Raw genomic sequence first — 10,778 nt, forward strand, 5'->3', positions numbered from 1 at the left:
GAGATAAGATGATGCTGAGGATTATTTTTCCTATGAAATATGCAAGAAGCAGATAAAATGATTTGTGTGTTCGGTTTTATTTTTTTCTAAAGAAGACTACTGCAGCAAATTTGAACAAGCAAAGCAGAGATGTGGATTGCAGGCTAGAAAAAAATCGATGGCCACCATTGCCACACCACAACTTGCAGCAGCTGTCTTCTCAAGTCCCTCCCTCTCACGCCCTGCTCTGCCTGCCAGCCCAGCAAGAATGAATGGGCTCTGCAGAACACTGTTAGTGCTACAGACCCTGAAAATCTATGGCTGAAAATCAAAAAGAAAAATTATCTGTCAAAATACAAGTTTTCACCTTTAATGGCCAAACAAACCTCTGTACCTCTGAAATTTCATCAGCAACGTCAAGTGGTACACAGTCCGGAGACTTATTCTGCATAGCCCATCCTTGCTGATAGTGGAGCCTTTCTAAATGGAAAATGAATGTTACTGCAATCCATTTCCTAGTGGTGAAAGCAAAGCCTTTTTGTCCCAAGGGGCAACTGAGCAACCATTAGAGTCTGTAGTTGAATAGCAACGGTGTAAGGCGGCTACAATTCTCACAGTTAGAAGACCAACCGCAAAGGAGGCTATTCACTGGAATTCACATAACTACATAAAAACAAAATGTAGTTATTGAACTGCCACTGCACAGTTGTCTGTGGATGGAGGCAACATTACAAAATTATCTTGTTTTTACATCATGTAACTCTCCTTTCTGATTTGGTGTCTTGGCTTTTTAAAATTTTTTAATTTTATTTTTTTGCTTTTTTAAAAATTTATTTTTACTTTCCAGAGAAGAGAACAAGGCAGAAATATAACTGCACACACAAACAGTACTAGCTTCTGAACTCAATTCTTTCTCCTTGTCTTTTTCCAATTCTATATCAGGAAAGCTAATTTATTTCTAGGGGCAATACACTACACAAAATATATTACACAGACTTCTGGCAAAGGAAAATCTCTAGTAAACTAACTACGGTATGTTCATTAGCTCTTAATTATTGCCGTGTTAGAACTACTTACTTGTGTGCTTTATTTATGGTTATTCCTGCCATTTTCCATTTTTGTTTAGCTATTTGGGGTGTGTGTGTGCAAAAGAAAGTCTGAAAATAAGTTATTTGAACCTGAGAAACCATTTTGAATGGCTCTACTATTGACTATTTTTTAAATAATAAAAAAATCTCATTTACCCAAGCCATTTTGAGCATTACTCCCGTCTTCTCTCCAACTTTATTTTTAAGGCAGTTAGAGATGTTGAATTGTAAACGAATTTAGTCAAGTTCAGTATACTATGAGGGAGGGGCTGGGAGCAATTTTCCATTAAATATTTCATCTCAACACAAATTCTGCGATTAAGTGTGGGAAAAAACCTTATATAGGTGATTTTAACTGTAGTTTGAGGTTTAAGCATTATAAAATCATCCAACCTCAGTCCTCTTTCTTCCCTCCCCCCCCCAACCCCACCCCATAATGGATGCTCCGCTGGCTGCTTTTACACGGTCTCTTTGTCTGAAGGATGCAAACAGTCTATGGATGCTAGGGGGAAAGGGGTGGGGGAGAGATTACCTCATCCCATGTTGCTTGCACCAATCACCGCTCTCTGTCGTGGCTTCTCTGGGCAGACTGGGGGGTCTGAGCCAACAGGAAAAGGCCCTGGCCCATCCCCATGGTGACCGAGGTGTATATAGGAGCCGCATCCGCCCATGTACCGCAGGTTCTCTTACATCGACCGCCTAAGAGTCGCGCTGTAAGAAGCAACAACCTCTCCTCTTCGTCTCCGCCATCTGCTCGGCAGCCGCGCAGCAGCAACCATGGTAAGAATCTGTTTTCTCCAGCTCTTTGTGGCTGTTGGGTGGAGTCAGTCTCCCAGGGTCTGCTCGGAAAACCTTAAGCTCTTTTCTTTTGTAACCTCTTTGTTTGAGAGGTTTAGCTTTGTCTACCCTAAATCCTTAAGTCCCGCCGCAGCCGCAGCGCGGGGTGCGGTAACCGAACCAGACAGAACTGCGCCCCGGAAGCAGGACAGCGATGGGGAAGAACAAAGACGGCTCAAGGGAGCTTTTGTTATCCGAGAGCCCTTCGGGACCGCAGGCAGCCCATATGTCGAGGTGGAAGGGTCTCCCACTCGGCCCTGCTGTAGGTGCGCACGGTGTTCGTGTGACGCGGAGAGGCCTTTTCCTCAAATCTCCTTGTTCCACAGGGGCAGGGAGACCGCGGTGCGGTGGGGGGGTTGGAGGGAAGGACAGGAACCAAGCGGAGCCTTGGGTTAGTATAAAAAGATTCCTCTCTGGTTCGTTGGCATTTTAGGAAGATACCCATATATTAACGGGAAAAAATGGTTAGTTTCTGTTGGAGCCCTTGGCAGGCAGTGTTAGGGCGGCTCAGGGGCGGAGTTGTTTGTTTCTCGCTTCTCCGGCCTTAAGAGCCACTGGGTGGGGCTCGCCCTCACTAAACCTCCTCTGTCAGAAGACTTCCAATAAAACCTTTCATCATTGCGGAACTATAGGCTTCAAAAGGTTTTTTATTCACTGTGGAAGCTTAGATGAAATATTTTTTTCTTGAGCAGCAAGATCACAATTCACTTGACAAGCTCTTTAATGTCTGGTCTGGGGACGCACCGCCCTGACCGGCTCGACTGTGTGTCTGTCTTCGCCGCACAGTCAGCGAGGGAGAAAGACCACTTTGTGAGCCCCGGGGTACCCTAATGGTCAGGACCCGGGGAAACGCCCTTCCCCGATTCTCACCGCACCCCATACGTCAGTGAATAGACAATGAAAGTCGTAGCCTTAAAGACCGTAGAGTAGAAAATCTCTATCCGATGAGAAGAGTACGAATATTAAGTGGTGAGTAGAGAATCTCAGAATGAAAATACTATTTTATTGTTCTAAATAAATATTCATTGTCCTTTGACTGGGTTTTTATTCTTTGGTAGCTTCTCTTGTGATATTTGTTTCTAACTTAGGGATTGTTGTTTTAAAAATTAATATTTTTTCAGTTTTTTACAGTGGAGAAAATCCTGGAAAAACTTTTTTTTAAAAAAGTAATGAAATTGGTACAGACAAAGACTAATTATACTCTGCATCCAGCTGTCTTTTGTTCTAGTGCGTCTTCATTAATTCATTTCATTTGAGGCCCATGGTCCCAGGCTGGGTCAGAGAAGGAAGACTGGCAAAACAGCACAATGAGATCATGTAGGCAGTTGCTGGAAATAGAGCTTACTCTGTTAAATAATATAGCAGACAGTACAGGCTAGCACCAGGCATAGCAAATAGAGCAATGCAGCAATGTATGAGGCAGACCTCGTCTAGTTTGTTTCCCTATTACTGATGGATTTTGCAGATAGACTGCAAAAGGGTGTGGCTTCTAGGCTCAGCTGCAGTACAGATGTCCATGTTGAAATACCAAGTCTTATTTAGAAGAAACCTTCATCTTTATTTAAAAGGGAAGCAGAGAAATTACAATTAATTACTGATTGAATTTAATTTACTTCATTTTACAAAATTTGTACTTTGAATATTTTTTAAATATGAAAAATCTTATATTCAAGCAAGGCTGTGGGAACAATGAATGGGCTTTTACCATGTGCTAAAGAGTGCCAAGGTGAAATTATTATTCAGACCACACCCATCTGCTGCATTTGTAGCAGATGCTTTTCCTTGATCATTTCTATCATGTTAAGGATTAAAGAATAGGTGTATATTACTAGGAATATTTTTAGAAATTTACTGAAAATTCAAAATACTAATACACCTTAATTTTATTATTTTTTCTCTTTCCCTTCCCATAGCGTGAGTGCATCTCCATCCACGTTGGCCAGGCTGGTGTCCAGATTGGTAATGCCTGCTGGGAACTCTACTGCTTGGAACATGGCATCCAGCCTGATGGCCAGATGCCAAGTGACAAGACCATTGGCGGGGGAGATGACTCCTTCAACACCTTCTTCAGTGAGACAGGCGCTGGCAAGCATGTGCCCAGGGCAGTGTTTGTAGACCTGGAACCCACAGTCATTGGTAAGTTGACCTCAGTAATCCAAGTGAGATCCCAGAGTGCTGAGACTGGAGGTCTGTCTTGGGGGTTCCACTGATTACTTACACATATACATACACGCACACACCACACACACTCCACACACTCTCTACTCTACCCACCCCCACCAGGGCTGATCAGGCTTGTGCAGGTCATTAGTGATGGGTGGCTGGTTTGGTTTCCTTTTCCAGATGAAGTTCGCACTGGCACATACCGCCAGCTCTTCCACCCAGAGCAGCTCATCACAGGCAAGGAAGATGCTGCCAATAACTATGCACGTGGGCACTATACCATTGGCAAGGAGATCATTGACCTCGTCTTGGACAGAATTCGTAAACTGGTATGTTTATTCTAAAAAATAAAGTAAATTAATGAGCCTAGGGAAGACATTTAAAATAATGATTTTTTTTCAAACACAGAATTGAAATGTAATAAAGAATGAGATGAATTATTCCCTTAAGGTTTTTCAAAAATTCAGTTAAAATATGAACTGTTTGGTGTCATATTAGTGAAGATTTTTGAATTAAGAAATGCTGAGTAATTCCAAGAAGGTCTATACTTTTTAAAAAGCATTTGTCAAAATAAGATGTAAATCCTTGAAAATGTATGAAAAGTGAAAATATATTTACTATGGTTGTATCACAAAGAACAAAAACTAATCTTTTCTCTACTCCTTGCTTTTCTAATAGGCTGACCAGTGCACAGGTCTCCAGGGCTTCTTGGTTTTCCATAGCTTTGGTGGAGGAACTGGTTCTGGGTTCACCTCCCTCCTGATGGAACGTCTCTCTGTTGATTATGGCAAGAAGTCCAAGCTGGAGTTCTCCATTTACCCAGCCCCCCAGGTTTCCACAGCTGTAGTTGAGCCCTACAACTCCATCCTCACCACCCACACCACCCTGGAGCACTCTGATTGTGCCTTCATGGTAGACAATGAGGCCATCTATGACATCTGTCGTAGAAACCTCGACATTGAGCGCCCAACCTACACTAACTTGAATAGGCTGATAGGTCAAATTGTGTCCTCTATCACTGCTTCCCTCAGATTCGATGGAGCCCTGAATGTTGATCTGACAGAATTCCAGACCAATCTGGTGCCCTATCCCCGCATCCACTTCCCTCTGGCCACATATGCCCCAGTCATCTCTGCTGAGAAAGCCTACCATGAACAGCTTTCTGTAGCAGAGATCACCAATGCTTGCTTTGAGCCAGCCAACCAGATGGTGAAATGTGACCCTCGCCATGGTAAATACATGGCTTGCTGCCTGTTGTACCGTGGTGATGTGGTTCCCAAAGATGTCAATGCTGCCATTGCCACCATCAAGACCAAGCGTACCATCCAGTTCGTAGATTGGTGCCCCACTGGCTTCAAGGTTGGCATTAATTACCAGCCTCCCACTGTGGTACCTGGTGGAGACCTGGCCAAGGTACAGCGAGCTGTGTGCATGCTGAGTAACACCACAGCCATTGCTGAGGCCTGGGCTCGCCTGGACCACAAGTTTGACCTGATGTATGCCAAGCGTGCCTTTGTTCACTGGTACGTGGGTGAGGGGATGGAGGAAGGAGAGTTTTCTGAGGCCCGTGAGGACATGGCTGCCCTTGAGAAGGATTATGAGGAGGTTGGTGTGGATTCTGTTGAAGGAGAAGGTGAGGAAGAAGGAGAGGAATATTGAAGTTAATGTCACAAAGGTGCTGCTTTTACAGGGAAGCTTATTCTGTTTTAAACATTGAAAAGTTGTGGTCTGATCAGTTAATTTGTATGTAGCTGTGTATGCTCTCATATACAATTGCTGACCTATGCTTTAAAATGTGAATGCTCTGTAACGGACCCAAGCTGTCCATTTCTCTGATGGGTTTTGAATAAAGTATTCCCTGTCTCAGATTAGTTGTCTTGTCTTTTCTATTGGTGTGTCTGAAAATTTTCATGTATTTAGTACGTGAAAAGAACAACTGTTGCCTGTGGTTTATTCTTTTTAAAATTTTATTTTAAATTATCTTCGTATTTTAAAACTTTTATTTATAAAATGTAAAATGTGTATTTAAAGATTACCATTTGGGCTGGCCAGTTAGCTCACTTGGTTACAATGTGGTACTGATAACACCAAGATCAGGGTTTCAGATCCCTATACCAGCCAGCTGCTAAAAAATAAACAAAGATTACCATTACATAGCATCACATACTATTCTTAAATTTTGACCTCATTACAATAAAATTATTTAAACTGCTATTACATTTTTAGAATTTAAAGTTGCTACTACACAGCCAAAGTCTTGTTGGCTACTGGATCTCATACAAATAACATAAAATAGTGAGTATTCCAAATGCATCACCAGGTCTTAACAATCTCCTTTTCAAGCTTCCTCAATTCCTTGGCATGTGCTAGTGCCATTATGCTTCCTCTGCCTAGGGTTCCCAAAAGAAGTCTGTTCTCTCCAAGCAAATGTGTGCCCCCCTATACTAGACCCTAGTTCTTTAACTTCTTTTCAAACCTATTTGTAGATGAATGTCAAGTTGGAAAGGCCTGATAAATTTATTCACTAATGTGTTAATTACATGTGTGAATGTTAACTCTCCAAAGATATTCTTATTTTAATGTGGGCCAATAACTAAAAAGAATAAGATTCTAATAATGCAACTGGCAGGCATCAGCACCAACACTGAGAAAAACAGTTTTGGACCAAGAGCAATAGAGGTCTGCTGCCAGTCCAATTGACCAAAAGGCTATCTTTTCCCAAGGACAGCAAAGTTATCTTCCCACTATTACATTTTCTTCTCCTGGCATAATACCCAGTGGTAATGAAATGATTTTTTGTTACTAATTGCCTATTTAATCTATTTTTCCCTTGACACTACCAACTACAGGGTGCAATAGTATTGTAGTTACTGGAATCTGTGTTTAATGTATGCTAATGGAAATAACATAAGAAATAAGCCAAGATCAACTAATTTCAAAGCCAATCCAATATTGCTCAGCAGTTTTAACTAGAAGCCAACACAAACAGATCTGATGCACAAAAAGTAAATATCCTCGCTCATTCAGATAAAAAACAATATGGAAATTACATCAAATGTAAGTTTTGAATGTACATTTCTAGCACCTAGCAAAGTATAAGGGATATAACAGGTGTACAATGGTTGTTGGTTGAATGAATCAAATATAGGATAAAAGTGATACAGGTATCATACTGGGCAGATGCCAAAAAAAGAAAAAAGAGAGATACAGGTATAAAATCAAGTCAAAGTAGTTAAATAAGAGCCCTATGATCCCAATTTAAATTACAAAAGGAAAAAACCCCAACATTTTCTAGCTTTGTCCACTGAAAAGGCCTAGGAGCAAAGTAGTAATGAATATCCCTAGCACTCAGATGGTGGTTTCTAAATGCCATTTCCCACTAAAAGGAACCAGAATGTTTTAGAGAAATCACTGGTCTTAAGCCTACAGCAGGAAATATTCAAGTTCAGCCTCAAATATTTTGTCATTTCAGAAAGCAAGAAAGACAACAAAAACTAGTCAGTCATATCAAAAAGATATAGAAGCCAACATGAAGGCGCTCTCATCGATGCTACAATATGAGCATTAAGAAAATAGTGACTATAATGGATTAAAAAATATAAAATATAAAAAAATCCATAAGCTCATGATAATATTTTTTGTTTAGTTTTTAAAAAATGAAAAACAGTATGGCTGTTCCTCAAATCATAAAACACAGAATTACCATATGATCCAGCAATTCCACTTCTAGGTATATATTCAAAAGAATTGAAAGCAGACACTCAAGCAGATATTTGTATATCCATGTTCAATAGCAACATTATTCACAATAGTCAAAAGTAGAAGCAACCCTAATGTCCATCAATGCATGAATGGATAAACAAAATGTGGTATAAACGTACAATGGGATATCAGTCCGCCAAAATAAATAAATAAATAAGTTCTGACAAGTACTACAATATAGATGAATCTTGAAAATATAATGCTAAGTGAAGCTAGCCAGAGACAAAAGGACAAATTTTGTATGATTCCACTTGTATGAGGTAAAAAATAGTCAAATTCATAGAGACAAGGGCTGGCCCGTGGCTCACTTGGGAGAGTGTGGTGCTGATAATACCAAGGCTATAGGTTTGGATCCTATATAGGGATGGCTGGTTCACTCACTAGCTGAGTGTGGTGCTGACAACACCAAGCCAAGGATTAAGATCCCCTTACCGGTTGTCTTTAAAAAAAAGAAAAAAATTCATAGAGACAAAAAGTAGAATGGTGATTACTGGTAGCTGGAGGGAAGAAGGGAATGAAGAATTGCAGAGTGGTTACAGAGTTTCAGTATGGGATGATGAAAAAGTTCTGTAGATAGATAATGGTGGTTGCACAACAACACAAATGTACTTAATGCTACTGAATTGTGCACTAAAATTTTTTTTAAATAGTAAATTTTATATTACATCTATTTTACCACAATTTAGAAAACAATGAAAGCATAAACCAAGAACTAAAAAAAAAGGTTGCCTATAGGGGGAGGGAACATGGGCCGACTAGACTTCTTTCATTATATTTGTTATATCATTTGACTACAGCAACAACTAACTATATACCATAATTATAAGAAAGAATTCAATTAAGGTGAAAAAAAATTCCTAAAAATCAAAAGCAAAATGAAACAAACGAATCTAACCAAGTACCAAGTTGGTGACTTAACTACAGAGAAGGGATTTATTTCAATGGACTTAAGACAGTAATTTGATTATACATCCATAGTGAGATATCTTAAAGATAAAAGAAACTCCAAAAAAGTACAGTTTTTAGTAACCATATTGCTAGTACTAATAGTAATATTGTTATTTTGAAACTATGGTATATTGGAATAAATCAAATAAATAATTCATTAATGTTATTAGTATATAAAAACCTTAAAAGTTATTATAACTATATTACAGATGTTTAAGAAGGTGGATGAATTCTAAGTAGCAATATGGGGGGAGAAGATCCAAATCAAATTCTAGAGATGAAAAATATGTTGAGATAAGAAACACACCAGTTGAGATTAATAGTAGATTAGACACTACAGGAAAAAAGATTAATAAATTGAAGACATGACAATAGAAATTATCCAAAATGAAAAAAAAATATGGATACTAAATAGAACATAAACAGAATAAATAGAAGTGGATTGAATATGATTCAGCATTTTAAAACACTGTAAAACTTCAAGAATTTTACACCTTCTGGTATTATATTTTCTCAATAGCAAACTCCTTCAACTTAAAATATAGTGCTAGAAATAATTTTAAAATAAAATAAATTTTATAAATCTAGAAATTTTTTAGATTAGAATTACATAATGTTAAAAAACTGTTTTGTTTATTTTATTTATATATTTATTTTGTTTTATATTTAACTGGTAAAATAAACATAAAATTTACTATTTTAACCATTTTTGAAGTGTACAGTTCAGTAGTGTTAAGGATATTTACATTGCTATACAACTGTATTAGTCCATTTCCATTGCTTATAACAGATTACCTGAGACTGGGTAATTTATAAAGAGCAGAGGTTTATTTGGCTTACGATTCTGGGACGGCTGCATCTGGCATGGGCCGCAGGCTGCCTCTACTCATGGCAGAAAACGGCAGGCCAACCCATGAGTACAAGCAGATCACATGGCGAGAGGAAGCGAGAGAGAGGGAGGGGAGGTGCCAGGGTCCTTTGAGCAACCAGCTCTCGTGGGAACTCACAGAAGGAGAACTCACTCACTACTCCCACCCCCAGGGCGTTAGTCTATTCATGAGGGATCTGCTGCCATAACCCAAACTGCTCCCAACACTGCCAAGTTGGGGATTGGATTTTGACATGAGCTCTGTGGGGACGACACATCCAAACTCTATCAGCAACCAATCTCCAGAACTCTTTTCGTTGCACGAAACTAAAACTCTATACCGTAAAACAACTCTCCACTCCCCGCTCCCAACCACCATTCTACTTTTTGTCTCTATGAATTTCACTATTCTAGTTACCTCATATTAAGTACAATCTTTGTCTTTTTTGTGACTGGCTTATTTCACTTAGCAAAATGTCCTCAAAGTTCATCCATGTTGTAGCATTTATCAAAATTTACTTCCTTTTAAAGACTGAATAATATTTTATTGTATGTATATACCAGATTGTGTATACCCGTTCACCCATCCACAGACACATGAATTGCTTCAACCTTTTGGCTATTGTGAATAATGCCACTATGAACATGGGTATGCAAAAATCTCTTCCAGACCCTTCTTTCAATTCTTTTGGGGATATATCCAAAAGTGGAATTGCTGAATCATATGGTAGTTTTTAATTTTTTGAGGAACCACCATACTGTTTTCCATTGATGAAAACAAATTCTTGACCTTGTTGTTACAAGGCTACGCTCTAACCAACTGAACAAACCAGCCAGCCCGTTTGTTTTTTTAATAGAAGCTATTCTAATGGTTTTGAGGTGGTAGCTCACTGTAGTTTTGATTTGCATTTCCCTAATAATTAGTGGTATTGTGCATCTTTTCACGTGCTTATTGGCCATTTATCTATCTTCTTTGGAGAAATGTCTATTCAAGTCCTTTGTCCATTTTTTAATTGGGTTGTCATGTTAAAACATTTTCATGTGGCCTAATTCAGATGGAATTTGGAGTATCTAAAGCAAGGGTTCATTCTTGATGACTAGAGGTGGTGAGAGCAGATATCCTTTACCATTAA

General features: G+C 39.2%; 1 protein-coding gene across 1 annotated transcript; it reads left to right on the forward strand.

The window, feature by feature from the left end:
• Positions 1-1,670: 1,670 nt before the first annotated feature.
• LOC134360480 (tubulin alpha-1A chain) lies at positions 1,671-5,933 on the forward strand. Its single transcript, XM_063074915.1, has 4 exons — positions 1,671-1,847; positions 3,818-4,040; positions 4,248-4,396; positions 4,746-5,933. The coding sequence occupies exons 1-4, from the start codon at positions 1,845-1,847 to the stop codon at positions 5,724-5,726; spliced, it is 1,356 nt and encodes a 451-aa protein (XP_062930985.1). The 5' UTR covers positions 1,671-1,844; the 3' UTR covers positions 5,727-5,933.
• Positions 5,934-10,778: the final 4,845 nt, after the last annotated feature.

Source organism: Cynocephalus volans, chromosome 12 (assembly GCF_027409185.1).
Source record: "Cynocephalus volans isolate mCynVol1 chromosome 12, mCynVol1.pri, whole genome shotgun sequence".
Taxonomy (NCBI): Eukaryota; Metazoa; Chordata; class Mammalia; order Dermoptera; family Cynocephalidae; genus Cynocephalus; species Cynocephalus volans.

Excerpts from the sequence above, each read along its gene's own strand:
- LOC134360480 (XM_063074915.1), top strand. Across the intron at positions 4,041-4,247 it reads CCTGGAACCCACAGTCATTG|ATGAAGTTCGCACTGGCACA; the intron begins GTAAGTTGACCT and ends TTCCTTTTCCAG. Across the intron at positions 4,397-4,745 it reads TGGACAGAATTCGTAAACTG|GCTGACCAGTGCACAGGTCT; the intron begins GTATGTTTATTC and ends CTTTTCTAATAG.